This window comes from Sorghum bicolor, chromosome 10 (genome assembly GCF_000003195.3).
Source record: "Sorghum bicolor cultivar BTx623 chromosome 10, Sorghum_bicolor_NCBIv3, whole genome shotgun sequence".
Lineage (NCBI taxonomy): Eukaryota > Viridiplantae > Streptophyta > Magnoliopsida > Poales > Poaceae > Sorghum > Sorghum bicolor.
Window position 1 is genome coordinate 55,208,905 of NC_012879.2, and position 21,768 is coordinate 55,230,672.

The 21,768-nt window shown below is 46.2% G+C and overlaps 3 protein-coding genes and 1 non-coding gene across 7 annotated transcripts; 2 read left to right on the plus strand and 2 right to left on the minus strand.

Annotated features, from left to right (window-relative positions):
• Positions 310-3,714, minus strand: LOC8058419 (G-type lectin S-receptor-like serine/threonine-protein kinase B120). Of its 3 annotated transcripts, none has more exons than XM_021448949.1 (7): positions 2,233-3,714; positions 2,036-2,146; positions 1,764-1,924; positions 1,468-1,678; positions 1,123-1,360; positions 910-1,012; positions 310-766 (listed from the first exon to the last, which is right to left on the minus strand). In XM_021448949.1, the coding sequence occupies exons 1-7, from the start codon at positions 3,551-3,553 to the stop codon at positions 464-466; spliced, it is 2,448 nt and encodes an 815-aa protein (XP_021304624.1). In that variant the 5' UTR covers positions 3,554-3,714; the 3' UTR covers positions 310-463. The 3 variants fall into 3 exon arrangements, with proteins under 3 accessions (XP_021304624.1, XP_021304623.1, XP_021304622.1); XM_021448948.1 differs by having other exon boundaries at positions 859-1,012; XM_021448947.1 differs by having other exon boundaries at positions 310-787; positions 859-1,012.
• Positions 8,648-10,790, minus strand: LOC8069339 (protein POLAR LOCALIZATION DURING ASYMMETRIC DIVISION AND REDISTRIBUTION). The gene is made up of 3 exons (XM_002438711.2): positions 10,329-10,790; positions 9,515-10,029; positions 8,648-9,424 (listed from the first exon to the last, which is right to left on the minus strand). Exons 1-3 carry the CDS (start codon positions 10,651-10,653, stop codon positions 9,116-9,118), a joined length of 1,149 nt encoding a protein of 382 aa, XP_002438756.2. The 5' UTR covers positions 10,654-10,790; the 3' UTR covers positions 8,648-9,115.
• On the plus strand, positions 12,882-12,963 carry TRNAS-AGA. Its single transcript has one exon. It is a non-coding gene; the product is annotated as a tRNA-Ser (tRNA).
• LOC8069340 (RNA polymerase II C-terminal domain phosphatase-like 4) lies at positions 13,232-20,389 on the plus strand. 2 transcript variants are annotated; one of them, XM_021450172.1, is made up of 9 exons: positions 13,232-13,516; positions 15,584-15,646; positions 16,495-16,568; positions 16,986-17,113; positions 17,276-17,456; positions 18,247-18,536; positions 18,942-19,130; positions 19,270-19,308; positions 19,506-20,389. In XM_021450172.1, the coding sequence occupies exons 1-9, from the start codon at positions 13,302-13,304 to the stop codon at positions 20,064-20,066; spliced, it is 1,740 nt and encodes a 579-aa protein (XP_021305847.1). In that variant the 5' UTR covers positions 13,232-13,301; the 3' UTR covers positions 20,067-20,389. The 2 variants fall into 2 exon arrangements, with proteins under 2 accessions (XP_021305847.1, XP_002437361.1); XM_002437316.2 differs by lacking the exon at positions 15,584-15,646 and having other exon boundaries at positions 13,233-13,516.

The window sequence follows — 21,768 nt, forward strand, 5'->3', positions numbered from 1 at the left end:
CGAGCTTCATACCTCGCCGCTGCAGAACAGTGAGGGCGGCCAAAGCTTCAAGGAATTGGCATGACATGACTGCATACAGCAGTAGCCAGTACGCCCAGTCATCTGTCAACTTCTGCCAGTACGCATCACAATACAAAAAAATGCGTGCTTGCTAGGCAACTTAGAAACAGTCAAACAACATTCTGAACGTTGCCGTAGGAGGTAGGACTACTGAAAGCAGAACGGCTGAATTGGGGAAAAAAAAAACTGTTGTCATCACAAGAAAAGAACGAAGGCCCTGATTACAGACATCATAATCAAACAAACACAAAAATAAGACAGCGCTGATAGCTTATGGGAGTAGCATGTTCCATGTTTGTTCCTAGGAAATAGGAATTGAGAGAAATTGGAAAGTAATCTAATAATGAAATAGAAAGCACTTTCTAGGTTATTCGCAGAGTGTTCATGGGATCTCAACAGGCCTTTATCGGCCTTGTAGCATCGATAGGCTCACGTTATTAGCAGAGTGTTCCGAGTCTCCTCTTGTTGATAGGGCTTCATAATACCTCTGCGCGAAAAACAATGGCTGCCTGGGCATCGGGCGTGACATGGCCTCATTATTCAGCATGGACACAACTAATGACATCAGTGGCCTGTCATTTGGGCTGTCTTGAACACACAGTAGTCCAATATGTATGCATTGCAAGGCTTCGTCGAGCGAGCAGCTCTCCAGAACCATTGTGTCTACGAAATTCCTTGCCATTCCATCTTTCCATAAGTTCCATGCCTGAAACACGAGGACACATTTCTTGTTTGTTTTAAATATATATTTTTTTAAATATATATATATATATATAGTATGCTAGAAGTAACACTTACATAAGCAATAAGGCTTGGATGATCCATTAGTAGATGAGGAGCGGCACTGACCTTTAGTCCACTGACTATCTCCAGTAGTAAAATGCCAAAACTATAGGTGTCGGACTTGACTGAAAAAATGCCTTGCGTTGTATATTCAGGCGACATGTAACCGCTTTTTGAGTCATTTCACAAAGAAAGTAGTCAGAATTTGAATAGCTATATGTAAGAACGTGAATAATTGTAGTAGTTCTAATAATTAACTAGAACCAGAAAAATACTTACTATGTCCCAAAAACTCGTCTAGTACTTGCTTGCTGCTCGCTGCTTCCAAAGATCCTTGCAATACCGAAGTCTGAGATTTTCGGTTCCATCTCTGCATCCAGCAATATGTTGCTCGCTTTGAGATCTCTGTGAATGATCATCATTCTTGAATCTTGGTGGAGGTAAAGAATTCCTCTAGCTATTCCTTTGATTATGTTGAACCTTTTTGGCCAATCAAGCATAGACTTCATTGCAGGATCTACCATGAACATGGAAATTAAGGAATGAAGAAAACAGTTAAACCATTCAGGAGTGTTTCTTAGTCAACTCAGGTTTTTTTTTCTTAGAATGTGTGATGGAACATACCAAAGAGGAATTTGTCTAAGCTTTTGTTGGGCAAGTATTCGTATATGAGCAACTTCTCATCTTCATGGAGACAACAACCAAGAAGTCTGACTAGGTTCTTGTGCTGCAAACTTGCGATCAGAACTACTTCATTTCTAAGCTGCTCTTTCCCTTGCTCAGAACCGTTGCTGAGCCTTTTAACAGCAACTTCCTTGCCATCTTTCAGTATCCCCTGTTTGATATGATATATATCAGCGTTGTCGAGTTGAACATGATGAAATATAAGACATAATTGACAAATTAAAATCGTATACCACCTTATATACTTTCCCAAAGCCACCTTTTCCAAGCATGTTGGCTTCATGGAAACTATTCGTTGCAGCTGTGAGGTCCTCAAAGCTAATACATGAAAGTTCCAGATTTTGATCCCAGAAATCGTGAACGCTCCTCTCATGTGCTTCCTTGTTCCGTCGCGTGCCTGGTATTGGAAACATGTCAACAATTCACTAAACACTTACATACTTACAAGTTACAAGTTAAAGCTGCATACTGCAAGCACACGTAGGTACTTATTTGTCTCTTGGTGTACCTCTTGACTTGCATATAGTGGCAAGACATATACATGATGTGAGCATTAGCAGACATGCCATCGTTGGGAGCACAATCTCCATGACCATGCCGATCTTCTTCTTGTTGTTTCCTTTAGAATAATAACACATCAATACATCATTTGAACGGTGAAGTTGGATGTGTGTAATTTGAAGGCACACCTGACCTGGCACTTACCGGGAGAGCCGGCGGCGAGCCGAAGGTACAAGTTTTCACCCAAATCACCGTCCTTTCCGGTGTCGAGAAGCTCCCCCGTCCAAAGCAAGCACCTTGACATGTCACTGCTAGCACTCATGGTGACGATGCTGCTCAAGTTGGCATACGCGTACGCGGTGCACGAGCAGTTGCGGTCGCACTCGGCAGCACACTCCTCAAAGCTTCTGTTCCTGACGTACAGGAACTTGTCAGGCACCTTCATCCCAGGCAAGGTCAGGAAATAATGGCTCCTCCCATCACCGCCGGCGCCGGCGCCGCCGCACGCCGCCAGCGCTTGCTTCCTCCGGCATCCTCTGGAGAAGTCACGGAAGAAGCCGTCTTCCGGCTCGAACCCGTCGAGGCACCTGCACTCCTGGACGCCGCCCTCGCGCCCCGTGGCGTCGCAGTATCCGAACGGCCCGCACGCGCCGTAGTGGAGGCAGCCGCCATTGCCGGGTCCGTCGAAAAGGACGGTCCACGACGATGACTCGACGTTCCAGACGCGGAGCCTCACGTTCCCCGTGTAGTCCAGCTTCCAGTGCGTCGTCGGGCCGCCGGCAGCGTTGTACGCCGCGTAGATCACCTCCCCGTCGTCGACGATCTGGGAGTATATGAACCTGGTGATGGCGGAGGCCCCCGCGCCGTTCCACACGCCGCTGCGCCATGAACGACGACGACTCTGGCCCCGCCAGATGATGATCTGGAGGCCCCAGCCGGTGGGGTCGCCGCTGAGGGAGAAGTCGCCGGCGGAAGGGTCCCGAGGGCCCTTCCAGGCGACGACGCGCATGGCGGTGTGGGACTTGTAGTTGGTCCACAGCCTGAAGGTCGGGAGGATGGTGTCCGTGGGGTGATCGAGGCTCTTCCATACTACGCCGCCTGTGCCATTGGGCAGCTGCAGCTCGAGCTCGAAGCTCCCCGTGCTCCGGAGCACGCCGGAGCTGCTGCCGGCGACATTGTTGTCCGTCGCCCAAACCGTGCGGCCTTCGGAGTCGGACAGCACCAGGTCGGAAGTGTCGTTGGTGAGAGCTAGCTTCGCTGAAGGCGTGGTGATTGGGCTGTCGCGGTTGGCGACCCAGACGTAGGTGCGCTCGGGAATGTTGTTGTACCATATGCCGAGGTACAGGCTTGGGGTTGAGTTGGTGGTGAGGTTGAAGAAGCCGAGAGCAAACATGCCACCGTCGTCGGAGATGAGCTTATCGCCGGGGTAGAGTGGTCTTAGTGAGGTTAGGCGATCGTCGAGGGATTCGCAAGAACAAACTAAGAAGAACAGGAAGATGATCAATACAGCAAGTTGGGATGCCATATTCTTTTTGCGATCGATGTACTATGTTTCTTCTTCTTCTTCTTCTTCTTCTTCTTCTTCTTCTTCTTCTTCTTCTTCTTTGAATGAATACAATGCTCTAATGTTCTTTTGGGATGACAGAAGCAAACGAACACCAGGAACAAGATCTTGTCCGGGCTGAAGAGCATAGTAACAGTAATATAGACTGAGATAGAGCTGATCAGCCTTTCATCATCCTCTGCCGTCTGGACTGGGTCGAATTATTCTACTTCTACGTCTACATCACCAGGAGTCAGGACGGCACATGTCACCGTTGAGGTAGCAAGACACCAGTTAATGTTCCCTCTGTGGAAAGGCATTAGTCAATTTATTTGATCTTATTTAAATACGGTCCACATATATATAGGTTAATTTGTATCTGATTTGCATGACGATAGCAAGACACCAGTTAATGTTCCCTCTGTTGAAAGGCATTAGTCATCTTTATTTAAATATATGGTCTGCATGTGTAGACGTCTATGTTTGGATCCAGGGGGCTAAAGTTTCCGTATCACATCGGATATTCAGATGCTAACTAGGAGTAAGCTAATTATAAAACTAATTGCACAGAAGTAGACTAATTAACGAGATGAATCTATTAAGTCATATTAATTCATGATTAGCACATGTTTACTGTACCACCACATTTTTTTTGAGAGCACGTCAGATGACGTGTTTTTCATTAAGCAGAAAGAACGTTCACAAACTCAGGTACAAGCCAGAGCCACACAAAGAAGAACACCAAAAGCGCTAACTAGAACGGGGTTAGCAGCAGGGCTAAAGAGTAGCACACAGCAAGGCTAAAGAGTAGCTCGCAGGCAGCCACCAACAGAAGGCACTACAGAGTCGATAGCAGCAACGCAAGTCTGTTGTTTCCCGCCAAGCACCATTGTCTGGCTTCAGCTTCGACTACATCAGTTAACTGGACAACGCTCATAACCTTGCCGTTGAATGTTCTCGCATTTCGTTCCTTCCAGAGTATCCACCCCATCAGCAAGAAGAATGAATCGAAACCTTGTCGCAGGATCTTTGGAATCAACTTCCTGGACGTCATCCACCAGGCGATTGCTGGGCTATCCTCCGCTGGCGCGTGAATGTGCAGATGCAGTTTAAGAATCCAGATGTGCCAGGCTTGTCTGGCGAGACAGCAGCCGCAAAGCAGGTGATCCAACGTCTCGGGCACTTGGTCACAAATAATACAAATGTTAGACTGTTGTAAGCCATGCCGGAAACACCGATCCGTTGTCCAGCATCGCTCATGGATGACAAGCCAGAAGAAGAAGCGGACCTTCGGTGGCGCGGCCGTCTTCCAGATGAGCTTGGCACCGAGCATCGGAGTAGAGCCAAGGAACATCGCCCCATAAGCGGACGCAGCGGAGTACTCCTTGTCCGCTGTCAAATTCCAATGAAAGGTGTCCGGCCGCTGCTGCAGTTGCACAAGTTGAAGTCTGTCGCAGAGCTGATCGAACTCTACAAGTAGCTGCAGAGAGATTGGGCCAGCAACGTGACGCGCCCATGCCTACCGTTGCTCTCTTCTTCCTCGGACGCACCGCGTTGTAGAGGGTTGGTGCAAGGTCTTGTACGCTCGAACCATTAATCCAGCGATCTATCCAGAATAGGGTGGACTCACCATTGCCGAGGCTGATGACAGTCGCAGCACTGAACAGGGCCATGACGGGGCGTTCGTCGGCCACTGAGGCAATACCTCTTCCTCGATCCCTCCACACCCAACGCACCCGACGCGCCACCCCAACTTTAGTGAGGTCCGAGATTCCCAGGCCTCCCAGCTCCTTGGGCCGACACACATTAACCCAGGACACCTTGCACTTGCCGCCCCCAGCCTCGTCGGAGCCTGTCCAGATGAAAGCCCGTCGCAGCTTGTCAATGGACTTCACAGCCCAGCGTGACAATCCTAGGCCAATCATGGTGTGCATAGGGATGGCGGACAACGTCGCCTTGACCAACGCTGTGCGCCCCGCCGAGTTCAGCAAGTTCCCCTTCCAACCTGGGATGCGTGCCGCCACCTTATCAACTATCGCCTGTTCGTCAGACCGCTTCAGTCTGCGCACCAAAAGCGGGATGCCGAGATAGCGGGTGGGGAACCCCTCCATACGGCAAGCCAACAGGTCTTGAATTCGCTGAACATCCTCGTCAGAGCAATGTATCGGGGTGGCCACACTCTTGTCAAGGTTGGAGAACAGACCTGACGCCAAGCCGAAGATCTGCAGAGCGGCAGTAATGGCCAGCAAGTCGCTCTCGTTGGGCACCACGAAGAGCACCAGGTCATCTGCATAAAGGCTTACCCTAGGCCCTGTCAGGCCAATGACTGGGGTCAGGTAGCCACTGTCTTCTACCCATGCTAGGAAGCGATTAAGCACGTCCATGGCCAGCACGAACAGCATAGGCGACAGCGGGTCTCCTTGGCGCAATCCCCGGGTGTGACAAATTCTCCTGCCCGGCTGGCCGTGTAAGAGTATCTTGGTACTTGCCGTTGAGAGAATGCCCGCGATCCAGTTTCGCCAGCGTCTCCCAAAACCCAAGTGCTGCAAGACCTCGAGTAGGAAGACTCAGGCTACCGTGTCAAAAGCTTTGGCCACGTCGATCTTGAGCAGCACACAGGTTGTTCGGCGTCTGTGGATCTCTTTACAGTTGACATAAACGTCTCTGAAGTTGTCATGTATGCTCCTCCCCTTGATGAACGCACTTTGGTTAGGCATAACCAGTGCACCCAGCACCGCAGACAACCTTGTCGCCAAACATTTGGAAATCAGCTTCCAAAGCTGTGAATTAAGCTTATGGGGCGGTAGTCTCTGATCTCCTCTCGATGTTCCTTCTTCCTCAAAAGGATCATGAAGGCGTCATTGAGGTGGTGTAGACGCCTGAAGTCCTGTGACCAGAACGCATTGAAAGCGTTCATTACGTCCGCCTTGATTATATCTCAGGTCATCTTATAAAACAAACCAGGGCCGGGTGCCTTGTCATTGGGTAGATCCTTGATAACTGCCCAAATCTCTTCTTCTGTGAATAGAACCTCGAGAGCATGTAGCTGCAAGGTGGGCACACCGAGGGTTTCCAGGTTCAGGCGCCTTGAGCGATCAAAGTTGACACCGAGTAAGCCATTGTAGTAGTCGTACAAGGCCGAGCTCATCGCATGGTCAGTGATCATTGTCTCCTCGTGCACACGCAGTGAGGCGATTCTGTTTTGCCTGTTGCGGTGGCAAGCCTGTAGATGAAAAAATCTGGTGTTCGCGTCTCCTTCTCTCAAGAATAGCAACCTGGACCGTTGCCGTGCTATTGTACGTTGTAGTGACGCAAGGCCTAGCACACGTAGCTTAAGCGCCCGGTGTAGCTGCTGCTCCCAACCCTCCAGCATCCGCCTTTCTTGTTCTTCATCGAACCTGAGGATAACCTCCCGGGCCACGGCAAGCTGCAATCTGACGTTGCCAATCCTGGAGTCATTGTCAAATTATGAACTAATTATGCTTAATAGATTCGTCTTGCAAATTAGTCTCAATCTATGTAATTAGCTTTGTAACTAGTCTATGTTTAATACTGTAAATTAGTGTCCAAATATTCAATGTGACATAGACTAAACTTTAGTTCTGGAAACCAAACACGCCGTCACTTTGGATCTAGATTCTCTCAAGAAACATTTCTAGTGATAAAGTAAAATCACTTCATGAAAATATTTGGCTGGTAGGCTAAATTTGATCAAAAATATTTTTTGAAAAACAACTCTTTGTGGGAGAAGAACAACTATCTTAAATACTACTCCCTCCATCCCAAATTGTAAGTCATTACAAGAATCTTGGAGAGTCAAAGCATTTTCACGTTTGACCAAAATTATAAAGAGAAATACTAAGATTTGTAACGTAAAGTGAGTATACTGTGAAAATATAATTAAGAAAGAATCTAATAATATTTAGTTGGTATCATAATAATAATTATTTTATCATATAAATTTGGTCAAACTTAGAAAAGTTTGACTTTCCAAGATTCTTGGAATGACTTACAATTTGGGATGGAGGGAGTACCTATTTTAACTTATTTTTACTTAAAAAGAAGTAACTAAAAAACTATGGTTGCTAATACAGAACGGGTCAAGAATCAGAATCAGAATTATGCGAAACCAGCTAAGCTAACATTCTTTCTCCTTGCTAGCCGCTAGGCATAAAAATTTGAGATATTTCTAGTGACTCTCGAGTGAAACATTTATCAACTAACCTGTTTGGCAGTGATTCTACCAATTCTCGAAAAAAAAAAAAACCGTTTCAGATAACCTTAAACTAACAGACGTAAGGGCTTCTCTACAATGTGGCCCAGCACGGCTCAGATCACCTGCCGGCCTGTGGACCTTATCTTGGCCCAAAAGTAACAAGCTTACTAGAGCCCCTACACTGGGCCCATTAAAACTCACGATTTTATTAAATTTATTTATTTACATTTGTCAAAATAAAAACGCTTGCACGCACACACCCTTATGAAATACGGCATATCTTTTTAATAATAATAACTAAGCTACACTTCGCTTTCGTGTTGCAAATATGCTCATGTATTATAACTGGAAGGAAACAAAATCCTTGTACACTTGTAGCCAAATTAATGTTGTATATATAAAAGAAATCGAGCATGCCATCCGATATCAGTTCATCAATATTCAAATCATAATGTGCGCATAGGCTATACCTGGTCGATGCAGTTTATCATTCAGCCATGGAACTAGAAGAGGACAATGGTGGGGCTAATGACAACGATGACGCACGCCTTTGTTGGATGATTCAGGAGGAGCCAGGCTATGTTGCCGTTCCAGCTTGGCGTTAATTTATTGACTTTATTTAGTCAACTTATTGTGAGTCTTGGAAACATAAAAGAAATATGTGTAGGCATGTAGTATTAAAAGTACGTTTTATATTTTTCTAGGATACATTCTAATATATCATAACCTCAAGGAAAAAATATGTAATGTTGAACTAAAAGAGAAAAAAAAACAGGTTGTAATAAGCCCAGCAAAAATTTGGAAAATCCAGCTTCAGGGTCGGAAAGGGAGCATATGAATCACATTGATGATTGATGCAATTGAATCTTGCCTATTTCACTATTTGGGTAATCAATGCCATAAGTTACAGTGTTAAATCTGTCTAGAAGTGTTCACATTTGTGGACAAATTTTAAAAGACAAACACGAGAAGTCTGATTTCACACATGAATACATGATCCATCCATGTCATGGGCTGCGCAAGCAGAAACATGCAGTATCCAATCTCGTATATGGATCCGTACACCAGTGAGGCTAACTTACACTGTTACACAGTATTCTACTGATTTTACCGGAACCCAAAACGTTCTCTGGAGATCTAATATGCTAACACTAAACTTTGGTATGAACAGGTTCACTATATCTTCCACAGAGATCCATTCTCCAGTTCGCCATGGCAAACCTTGTTTGCCCAAAATCCTCCTTCGGCCGTGATCATGTACAGCCGATGAATCGTGCGCAAAAGAGTTGTATGACTGAAACAGAGCGGGCGAACTTTGATGCTCACTGTCACTGCAGCTCCTTGTCCTCTCTCAGTGCAAACTTAGCCGTGTCTTTCCACAAGGACACCTCCATTTCTTTCTCAACGAGCTTCTGCTCCGCACACCGCAGCGCAGCTTCCAGCTCCTCAATCCTGTCCCGGTTTCTTTCATGGAGAAGCTCGTGGAGCCTTCTCTCTAGCTGTACGGCAGAAACTCCGTTATACTCAGCGTTACCGTCGTCGTCGTCGTCGTCGCCATCGCCATCGTCGTCGTCCTCAACAACTCCCCCTGAATCGTCATCAATTCCATTACGGTAGTCGGCCATCTCGTCGTACGGCTGAAATGTCAAATGTTGGCCCAAATCAGGGACATTTCGCATTTTCAGTCAAGTCAGAATGAATGCAAGATCAGAGGACCATGGTACTACCTCGGAATAGTGCTCCTCTTCTTCTTCAGGGTCAGGCAGAAACGACGGTGTCTCTGAGGAGCCGTAGTTAACCTGAAGCAGCTCCATCTCGGCGTGGAACTCCTCCTCGAGCACGTCCATCCTCGCACAGCAACCTCCACCCTCCTCGGACGACGACTTCTCTTTCTCGTAGCCCGCGAGCTCCACGCCAGACGACGAGGCGGCGGCCTGGTACTCCATGCGAGCGCGAGCGCTCTGGACCTCGTTGCCGTCGGTAGTGATGCAGCTCGACGTGGTGGACTCGCGGTTGCGGTCCTTCGTTGCGTCGTGGGCGCCCTCTGTGCCGGTGCCGGCACCGGTGCCGCCGCTCTTGATCCGAACCTCGTCTCTGATCTCTTTCAGGAGCTCCTCCATCTCCGTGCGCACCTTCACCATCTTGTTGAACTCGTCGGACGTCTTGGCCAGGAGGAACACCAGGCTTAGCCCGACGCCGAGGTCGGAATGCCTCTTATCGCTCGCCGCTGATGATAAGCATCCTGGAAGTGCAGAGCAGAGGCTTGGTTGATTATGCTCACGTTCATCAAAGAAGAGTTTTTTTTAAAAAAAAACAGAGCAGAACAAGAATGTTCGCTAATTTCTTGGAGGAAGCACTCTGATAAATTCTGACAAGACACACTTGTTTGTGGATTTTACAGCAAAAATCCATGCCAAGACATCGCATGTTCTTCAACCAAAAACGCAGGCTCGCCTCTATTTGCAGCCCAATGTCTAACTAGGATTTCGCTAAAGAATCGCACCATGGACACCCAGCACGACGAGGTCACGCAACACGCACCTGAGGTAGACACGGCGGCCGCCACGGGAAGGTCGTCGCCCTTGTCCACCACGACCTCCTCCTGCTTCCCCTTGTCGTCGCCTCCCTTTCTCCGGAGCCTGTGCCTGACCAGCCGCGGCCACCTGAACCTGGGCAGCGCCAACGACCTCGCCGGTTCCCCCACCGCAACCGCAACCGCAACCGCCGCCGCCGCCGCCGCCGCAGGGGTGCACGGCGGCGTCTCCACCACCGCGCCCTCGGCCCCGAGCTCCTCGCCGTCGTTGAGGTAATCGACGATCCTCCTGCTCGCGGTCGCGGCCCTCACCTCGGAAGAGGAGGCGGCCATGGCGAGTGGCGAGGCGCGCCGCCCGAGGACAAGGAGTCGCGAGCGCGAGACCCCAAAGGGCGGACCAGAGCAGAGGCAGAGAGACTTTCTCCGGGAGGGAGGAGGGAGGAAAGGCCAGGAGAGGCGGTTTTTCAAATTGGAGCGGGTGGAGGCGGCGATCGAGGGGAATGGTCGTGGGGGCATCGATCGGGTCCGCGGGCCCCGCAAGACAGCGATCCGCGCTGATCCTGCTTCTCCGACGGGGCATGATTCGCTCGAAAAGAAAACAGAAAATAAATCCAGATGGGTGGCGAGATTGGACGGCAGCGGTGGCATTATTAGCACACAGGTATTAGCAGTAGTTGCGTGCATGACAATATGATTTGCAGGTCAGGTGAGGTGTTGCAATTTGATTTTGAAGGGGTGCACGTAATTTTATATGGCGACGTGCCGACGTGACGTGACGTCCCGGGAGGTTCGTTTGTTTGTTCTCAAATCTCCGCTTCTTGTTGTTCCACATCCAACAGCTACAGGAGCAGTACACCGCTCCGCAGAAATAGTCTCTCTCTCGAGGCTCGCCACGTTGCTTTCCGGACCGGCATGGCATGGTGCAGCCTTGCGTAGCATTGCATTGCATGGCAGATGGCAGTGGAGGAAGATGAAAGAGGAGAACCCGATGCCAGGCGTCTTCGGAAAAGATTGGGAAATCATCATGTGGCAAGAGCGTCGTTGCACGCTGGCATGTAGTATAGGCAGCACTGCAGGACCATGTGTTAGGGGCCCATGTGTCACAGTTTCAGTCGAGTGCGGTGCGGACGAGACCAGCGCTCCACCACCACGGTCCACGGCAGCAACCGAACAAAAAGCAATCCGTTAGTATCAGCAAAATAGAAACGGGCAATACTGCACTGCTCCGAGCTAAAGCGCGGGACGGACAGTAGTTGGCAACCGTCGGAGGAGCGCCGGCTGCCGGCAGCCCGGCAGAAGCAGTCACGCAAGCTACAGGTTTCGTGTTTCCAGGACGCCCCCCAACCCCGGCCCGTAGCGGTGTGGACTCCGGCAGTCTGGCTCCGGTTTCGTGTTTCCAAGCCGGCGAAGCGCAAGAATCATGGAGCCTGTCCGTCAGTCGCGCGCTGACCCGGCCCGGCGTCGCGGTCGCCGTCGCGCTGCCGCCGCCTGATCGGGTCAAGGCAAGCGAACTCACCCCACAGTCCCACACGGCCACACCCACAGCGGCGACGAACGCAACATGCCAACAGCCGCGGGAAGACACAGGTACGGCAAGGGAATCACAGTTACCCCCGGCCCCGGCAGATTTCCGGTCAGCCGGAGCCGGTACCGGTGCACCCTGCCGCAAAGCAAGGACGTACGACGACCGCCGCGCGCGCACCCGTATGCGATCGCCGTACCGTGACCGTGCGTGCATTGACTGCGCAACAGCCGGCCGCGCCGCCCGAAAAGACGCGTGCATGCGTGCGGCGTGCCATATACAGTAACTATAGTACTGTACCTCCAGTGTCCGGAGCCCAACCGAGATCAGGTCAGGTCAGGTCAGGATATGCACGATCCTTCGTACCGCACGCAGGCGGCGCATCACGCACGGCGGCACACGGCATGTGTCGCCGTCCTGATGCGTGCGTGCCGCCCGCCCACCTCACTCTCGCGTCCACGATGCCGAATTGTCACGCGATTAAGGCCCTGCTGCCCGCTGTCGTGTTGCCGAGGCACGATGATGAAGTGAACCGCGCGCGCGTGCGTGCGGCCCCTGACAGACAGCCGACAACGGGAGGAGCCGAGCTCTGTAGGTTCATTAATTTGACTCGCCCGTGTGTTGGCTGCTCGGCTCGGCAAACGTTTTTTTGTTTGCTTGGGCGAGGATTTAATTAGACGGCGTGAGGTGCAGGGTTGCGTCGGAGCCGAGCTGATGAATACTCCTACAGCGGGCGACGCAACTGCTGATTTGGACTCGGTGCCTGCCACATGACACCACAGGGAACAGGTGGCGGCCATCGCCATTTCGGCTCGCCAAGGCGAGAGTTTTGATTTGTGGTGGGAGATTCTAGTCTAGGGGACAAAATCACGAGCCCTGCCGTCCACTCTGTGTTCCACCGATGCGACAAGCAGGGGTCGCTGGCTGATGAAAGCCGAACGACTCCTGGAGCGGATAAGAGCGGAGTACAGCAATTTCCTATTTTTGTTTGGTGACGAAACATTCTCGTGTTAGAACAGAATTTTCTTGCAACGTCCAAGTGGTCGTGCCGGAGTGGTTATCGGGCATGACTAGAAATCATGTGGGCTTTGCCCGCGCAGGTTCGAATCCTGCCGACCACGCTTTTTTGTTTTTTTGTTTCTGGCCGGCCTCACGATCTGGAGGGCTGCCTCGCGACTTACATGGGCCAGCCTCACCATTTTTTGGTTTCTACTAGGTCTCTACATCCTACATGTTTTGGGCCGTTTTTTTTTCTCCTCTTTCAGCCCTCTCGTTCATCCGCGTCAACTCCATTGTCATCCTTCTTCATCAGGCTTCACCACCAGCCCAGGTAATTTACCAGGTACTCTCTTCTGCACCAGAATAATAGAAAAGCCCAGTCTCGATTCACCTCCCTTCTTCCAAACGCTCTCCTACCCCCACCCTTCTGCCTGCCCTCGGCGCCGCGCGGCCGCGCCCCATGAGCCTCGCGGAGGCGCCGTCGCCGTCCCCGTCGTCGTCGAGCGGGAGCGACGACTTCGCGGCGCTCCTCGACTCCGAGCTCGAGCTCGCCTCCGGCGCCGACTCGGCCTTCCCTGGCGACCCCTCCTCCGCTTTCCCCGCCGCCACCGACGACGAGGACGAGGATGAGGACGAGGATGAGGATCCGGAGGTTGAAGCCGTAGAGCAAAACGGGTACGCGCCGCTTGCCTGGTCCTCGCTCTTCTTAATTCACTGCTGGACGAGTCAATGGGTTTGGTGGCTTCGGCCACGCGATTAGAGCCTTGAAATTCCACGCGCATTTTAGAGTTGGATGATCATCGGCCGCGCTGTAGGGTTAGGGATAAGCATATTTGCCCCGATTCGAGCTTATTAGGATTTTCGTGCTTCATCGGGTAAAACATATGCTTCAGGGTTTTGCTTGCCTTTTACATGCCTCACTAGGTAATGGCCCGTGCGTATAACATATATGTCTAGGCCGAAATAAGATCTCTCAACATCTTTTGGAGCAAATAGCAACTGTCATTCTGTCAGTGTGCCTTGAATTCATCAGGGCAGCAAAGGCCTTTTGTGATGTGGGATGCTGATGCTATGATATACTTTACTTGGGGTGTTAATCAGGGCATCAAATTGATGACTCCTTGTACAGGAGGCCGCTACATTCTGAAGACCACAACCTCCTACCACCACTAAGTACCATTTTTGGTAGTTTATTTCGTGTTTTATGAGGCGTTGCCTAGTAATTGCCTAGGCGACAAGGCGTACTATGGGTGCTAGGCGTCGTGGTCACCACGACCTCCGTGCATATAGCGTCCGCCTTACACGATTAGGCATCACCTAGGCGGGGAATGGCATCGGGCGGACGCCTAAGACTGTGGTGGACGCAGAAACAAATCTGAGTGGGGTGTCAAGCGCCACAAGGGAAAAAGGCGGGAATTGTTGCATATATGCTCTTTGAGCGGGAAATCGACCACTCGGAGACATCTAGTGCAGGTGCGTGCAACTTCCAATGTAAACGGATGCTAACGTCATTGCATGTGGAGGTGCATGCGGAAGCTCCTAGTAGATAGAAAATGGACCTGATAGAAGAAATAAATGGCTAACAAACTAAACGGAAGCTGCCATGCATAATTCATTCAGGAATATAAGGAGTTGTGAGCGCCAGAAACCAAGAAAAATAGGAGAGAAGCTTAGATGATTTAGACTTATGGAAAATTTAATTTTACTAAGATGATTTAGACTTTTGGATGGAGGGAGTACTATATAATGGTATGGGAAGTATTGTTTCATGTATAATATCTCATACCACTACATGAGAATATGGCCTAAAGATATACCACTACTGATTTAGCGAAAATATGTTCACGACAAGTCTACATCTACAAATCATTTAAACAATGAATCAAACAACTAATAGCAATTTAAACAACTATGGAATCTGTTATGACTGGCGTCATGTACCAGCGACGCAAGTGACAGAGTTGCTCATTAGCAGGGGCTTTGCAACAGCACGCCGTGGCAGCCGGAGAGCTCTGCGACTTATAATACAAACCATAAAATCGAATGTATTTATTCATCAGGATTTGAAGCGCTAGTTTTTTTTTTTTTTTTTTTTTTTTTTTTTTGCTCAAGCTCTGCAACTGATCTTGGTCCCTCCTTTTTATGTTTCCGCCAAATCGACCCTCAAGTTACAGCTAGCAACTTGGACCAAATAGAGAAAACCGAGAGTAGATCAAGACTAATGGTTTCTTGTAGAAAGAAATGGATGACCAATTCATGCATTTGCATTTTCCTGCATGGAGAGGATGCACAAGCCATATGCGTTGAGGAGGATCCTCACTGTAGCATTTGTGCTTCTAAAAGGATTTTAACACCCCCCCCCCCCCCCCCCCCTCTGAATTTACTGAAGTTTCTACTGCTCCTGTACTGAGCGCACTTAGCCATAGCCATATTGACTAGTGAATCGATTTCTCTATTATGTGAAATGGCAAATCTGAAATTCATAGAACCAATAGATTTGATAGCACTGCTCTAATCTTCAATCCCCATTTATAGAGTACCCGTGAAGGCATCCATTCTCTTGTGTTATGCAAGTTTGATGTGTATCATGTTCTCATCTTCAGCTTATGGATACAGGCTGAAATTAGGGCAAGATATGCGAGCATGTGCTGTACCTTGTCCTCTCTGTTATGGTAAATGAATAAATGATAGAACTCTTGCACTCATGTCTGTCATGTTTTCATCTTTTGCTTATGGATACAGGCTAAAATTAGGACAAGACATGCAAGCATGGGCCTTAGCTCGTAGCTTATCCTCTCTGTTGTGGTAAATGATATAATTCTTGCATTCTGTGCTGCAGGGCCTATTTAAATGACAATCCTACTGAGAAATGTGAATCCTAGTCAATTAGAATCCAAAAGCAAACAAACCGAGCACTCCTAGCTACTGTCTGTTCTATATTTTTCTTTAAGAAATGTGTACCCTGCTTGATTTATTCATTTGGCTTTTGATGTAAACTTGTGTTACTAAACAGACCCCTTCCCTTGCCTTTGATTTTGGGGCCTAGTAGTTGTAAATTTGTCTTGTACTAGAGTAGTAAGACACCTGCTTATGGATTCAGGTTTAGTTCAATATAATTAAAATCCTAGTCCATCCCTTCTAATCTAAGGAGGGAGGGAGAATCATTGCATCCTAGTCAGTTTTCTAAAAGTCAGGTGGATTACTGGTGTTGCCTAGTGACTAGGGAGGCTTGGTGGCTGCTCCTTGCTGTTTTGCGCTTGATCTTCTGGTGTTCAATATCTTTCCAAAAAAAGCTGTTAGATCATTGATTCACATGAAATGAAATTCAAACTTCTGATGCTAAAAACAAATGGGATATCAATAGAATTGCAAGTCAGCAGTTATGATATCATGGAGGTATTGATTGTATCTAAAAGTGCACATGTGTAAAAATGCTGCGTCATATGTTGTATCAAGTGCGGTGTCTTTCCATGCTGGGTAGTAAGAGATTTCAGTAATCATTGAGGAATGGGGAGAGCACTCTAGTATTCGGAGAAAACAAAGGGTCAAAGTTCATGGGATGAAGTTGTGTTAAGAAAGAACTAATCGTTACTTGTTTCCTAGATTTTGTACTATGAATCTGACTGCTGTTGACTGCATGCAAAAAAATGCAGTACCAAAAGGCGTAGAGTGGAGGAACAGCTCCAAGATCAAGGAACATCAGTTAGGCCTGACAAAATTCCCACTGGTATGCTTCGTAGTCTCACTTTGCAAATATGTTGTCATTTTGCAACCGAAGGGGACATGATTATGCATTTAATTCAAAATTGTTCTAAATTATATTTTTCTACATTGTGTTGCACGGTTGACTCGCTATCCTTGTTTGTAGGTTGCACTAATTGTACAGATGGTTGCCTTTTCAGTGTTGTAGAATATAAACCACTTTTTGTCATTTATATTTCTGAATTTAATCACAACAAGTTGTCCAGCTGCCGGTGGTTATTATATTTTCGTTTTAGAATGTCCCTAAAATGTTGTGTAACTTTATTTCATTCTTCTGTTGCAATTGGCTTGGGCTTAGCTCATCATATATTGAGCACTGAGTGTCTAAGTCTTCATGTGTGACAGATGGCATGTTAAATTATTGAGAATACATTTTTTTCAGGTGCATCTAAAAATGTTCAGGTCGAGGCATGTCCACATCCTGGATATTTTGGTGGACTTTGCTTTAGATGTGGCAAGCCACAAGACGAGGAAAATGTTTCAGGAGTTGCTTTTGGTTACATCCACAAGGTACTTCAGAATGTGGTGTTCTCTTATGGCACCTGTATTTGTGGGCACACATAATTGCAAATTTGTGGGTGCTGTAGTGCCATTTTATTTTCATTTCTAGTTGCACTTGCACTTTGCCTTGTCTCTGAGCAGTTTTACAAATTGAGGATTATTAAAATGCAGGGCTTGAGGCTAGGTACCTCAGAAATTGACAGACTACGTGGTGCTGATTTGAAGAATCTGTTGCGTGAAAGAAAATTAGTACTCATTTTGGACTTGGATCACACACTGATCAACTCGACCAAACTCCAAGATATTTCTTCTGCTGAAAAAGATTTGGGTATTCAGACTGCTGCTTCAAAAGGTAATATTATATAATTGTATAATAAGTTTTGAGATCTTGTAGTCATCTTGTGTTGAAGTTATATTTTATTACCATGAGCATAAGGTACCACCTCTGATTGCAACTATATAGATTTCCATTATGTTGTCATGATATATTTTGTCAACTTTCGATTTTTACATGATTTTATGAAAGATGACATGAGTAACACTTTCTTTTATACATCTACTACATCATAAAATTTATATTTATTTACAAAATTGTTTTTGAAAATAGAGTAGTGGGTACTGGCCAATGTTGCCTGTTTTGCTAGACAATGGAAATAAAAAGATAGCATGTATGTTTGAATGTGGACTCGAATGCATATAGTTTACTGAGTGAAGGGCAGAGCCAATATGTTTGTATAAGCAGCTAGCATTTCACGATATAAAATAGAAGTTCAATGCCACTACTCATGGCATGTCTACATGCTTTAGCATATTCCTGCATAATGTGGTTTTAGTTACAGATTGAAATTATGAAGAACTTTAGGGCCCTCTAGTTCCTCTATCTTTTGTTCTCAGACAAACATTTTTATGGCTCAGTGCAGTTAGCATCAGTTGGTATTACCTATAAATGAACTTTACAAGTCTTTTCTAACGTCTATCCTATTAAGCAGAGTAATAATGATTAATAACTTTTATATAATTACAAATGATTATTTTCTTGCAGCTGTCTATGTTTCATCTCCTTTGACCCTTGCTGAAACTGTTGGTTCTTATCCATGAATGTATAGAACATAGCTAGTGAACCCCTCATTTTCTAAGTGCAGATGATCCAAACAGAAGCATCTTTTCACTAGATTCAATGCAGATGCTCACAAAGTTGAGACCATTTGTCCGAGAATTTCTGAAAGAAGCAAGCAATATGTTTGAGATGTATATATACACCATGGGTGACAAAGCCTATGCAATTGAAATTGCGAAGCTTCTTGACCCTAGTAACATCTATTTTCCTTCGAAAGTGATTTCAAACTCAGATTGCACTCAGCGACACCAGAAAGGTCTTGATGTGATTCTTGGAGCTGAAAGTGTTGCAGTGATTCTTGATGACACTGAGTATGTAAGTCTTATTGTTAAATGACTATTTGCAGAAGTATGTGCATTTTCTGTCCAATAGGGCAAGCTAATTCGGAACAGTTTTATTTTATGTAACCAAAAGTCACATTATTTGACATGAATTTCATTGGCGAAGCTCGGTCTTACTGTCTCACTATAGAATACTCTGGTCACTTGTAAGTGTTCCTGGTCAGTAACTGCTCTTTGTTTCCTGTTTGCTCCCAACATATAGATTTAAAAATAGAAACATCTATGATCTATCCTCAATTATGAAAGTATAATGATTATCCTCAATGTGTAGAAGCTGGTAGGACCATGTTATTCGTGCTTAGAGTGGTCAAAACTTCTGTTTTTTATTGTCATTTGCCATTCATGGCTGACCAGCCTGAAAAATGGTATTGTGTTTCAGGTATGGCAGAAGCATAAAGAGAACCTGATTCTGATGGAGAGATATCATTTCTTTGCTTCAAGCTGCCGACAATTTGGTTTTGGTGTTAGATCTTTGTCAGAGTCGATGCAAGATGAAAGGGAGAGTGATGGTGCTTTGGCTACTGTTTTAGATGTCTTGAAGCGCATACACTCGATTTTCTTTGACTTGGTTGGTTTCTTCAGTTCAAAGTTTTATTATATTTTATCATTCTTTCTTTCTATTGTCTATTCATCACAGTAGACTGGAATCTTGTAAGAACAAAAGTTTTTCATCTCTAATCATTTGTCCTTGTACTTCTCTTATGTAGGCTGTTGAAACTGATCTTTCTTCACAGGATGTAAGACAGGTAGGCTTTGCATATATCCTTTGTGCTGCCTTTTATGCTTTAAGAACTATTTATGTTTTTCTTAAGAGTAGGTGAATTGCGTTTTATCAATTTTAAAATAACTGAACTATAGCTTGCTTAACATATCTTTTATGTGGCGTAGCTTACAGATCTCATTTGTAATTGTCTGTTTCTTGTGTTTGTATGCCCCCTTATAGGTGATCAAGGCGGTACGGAAGGAAATACTGCAAGGTTGCAAAATAGTCTTCAGTCGGGTGTTCCCAAACAATACTCGCCCACAGGAGCAGATGCTCTGGAAGATGGCCGAGCATCTGGGTGCTGTTTGCTCTACAGATGTGGATTCCAGTGTCACCCATGTTGTAACTGTGGATCTGGGAACAGAGAAGGCTCGCTGGGGTGTTGCCAACAAGAAGTTCTTGGTCCACCCACGCTGGATTGAAGCAGCAAATTTCCGGTGGCATAGGCAGCCGGAGGAAGATTTTCCTGTCACTGCCCCGAAGGAAAAGAGCAGAGATATAGATAATGCTGTGGCTGGCAAGAAGGAAACCAGCAAGGATAAAGAGAAGGAAACGATGAAGGGCAAGGAAGAAAATGCTGCAGCTGGCCAGAAGGAAACGATGAAGGACAAGGAAGAAAATACTGTGGCTGACCAGAAGGAAACGGGGAACGATGAAACAAATGTAGCCGGTCAGGAGAAAGATGGTGCCAAAGAAAATGCTGTGGCCACATCTACTACAGGTTATCCTACTGACTCGTAATCTATGTTGGGCTCCAAAGGTATCTGACACATAGTGTAGGCATGCAGGTTTGGTAAGGGGGATGGAAATTCAGCTTTTGTTATTATCCGTTCGTGCTGGCCCAGGATTTTAGATCTGGTCCATTGCAATTTTTGCTGCTGACCTGAAGCTGATTGGGCCTCCGCCCCTATAACTTTTACACAACGATGGAACTATAGGAGTTTAAGCAAATTGATGTTATGGCACAATTCTAGTTGAAATCCATGCGACTATGCGCAGATATATGACTGATCCCTAGTGGAACTATGGATTCTTTAGTTGAAAATGGTCCACGCTTTGTTAAATCTTGTGCGCTGGAAAAAGGTATAGCTGTACAGTAGGCCGCTATGATGTCGCCGTACATTGAGTACGACGTGATATGTTATCCGATGGAGTTGTATATCTTTTCGTCCCGTATTTGAAGACGCGCCCTTGTTGAAAGCCAGCCTACCATTTTCTTGCCCAAATAGCATGCACTCCCGCATGCATGCCTTTGTATTTTTTTAGCGGGCCTCACAATCTCCAATATACCTGTACGGCTGGCTCGCGAGTTACATGGGCCGGACTAACCATTTTTAGGCCCAAATAGCAACGCACCCCCGCCATAATCGGCCTCTACAGCCTCCAGCTCGATCACGCCAGTTCAATTTCGTTGAGTTCGTTCATAAGGATGGGGATATACTTGTTGTTCTTCTTTAGTTTAACTAAAAGAATTAAATAAAAAAATTATCTATTTAACTAGAGAAGAACGGCAAGTACCCATTTAGAGCATCGTTTCCATCTTTATTCGTTCATGAAGGGAGGTAATCAAACTATATATATATATATATATATACTCCCACCTCTCCACGGTTCATTTCACGCACACGGTGTGGTGCCATATTAGTTAGTGGGTTCAACTAACAAATCCATTCATTAGAGAAAAAATCCACTTTTTTAGGAGGCTCGTTATTTATTGGTTGGTAGACCGGTTTTTAGTTTACTTTTTCAGTACTGTTGTATTACTGGATACTTTTTTAGATTATAGTATCAATTCATACGTATGTAGTATATACACATTCTATATATTTCTACATATGTTTGCATGAAATATTTGTTCCTGGAAGTATTAGTCCATACTACTGGGTGTATATATGAGTCAGGTATATACACACTGTATTAATTTTTGTCCACGAAAAAATACCAGTGTATATATGGATATACTCCCAAGTATATAGATATACTAAAATAATCCCCTGAGTATATAGATATACTAATAAAATAATTTTTCTAAGTATATGGATATATAAAAATAACCCTCTTTGTATATGGGTATACTTCCAAGTACAAGTATATACTCATTTTTAATTAAAGTATGCGTACATACTTTACTCATACGAAAGCATATACGTCTGTAAAGAATAATACCCTATTTAAAATAGTGTATAAATACATACTCCAGGGAGTATGCGTACATACTCTAGCAACTGAGACGCAAGGCCAAACCGAGAATCACAGCAATAATGCAGTAGATAATATTATTTTATTTGATTCCTTAATTATTTCTACTGGTTAGGTACACGCTGATACAATTCAACACTTGCGGACCTGTTATGGCCAGCGGCGTTGACACAGCTGTAGTGCAAAATAGATAGGGAGTAACTACTCCCGAAAGTATAGAAAATGCACCATATATATATATGGG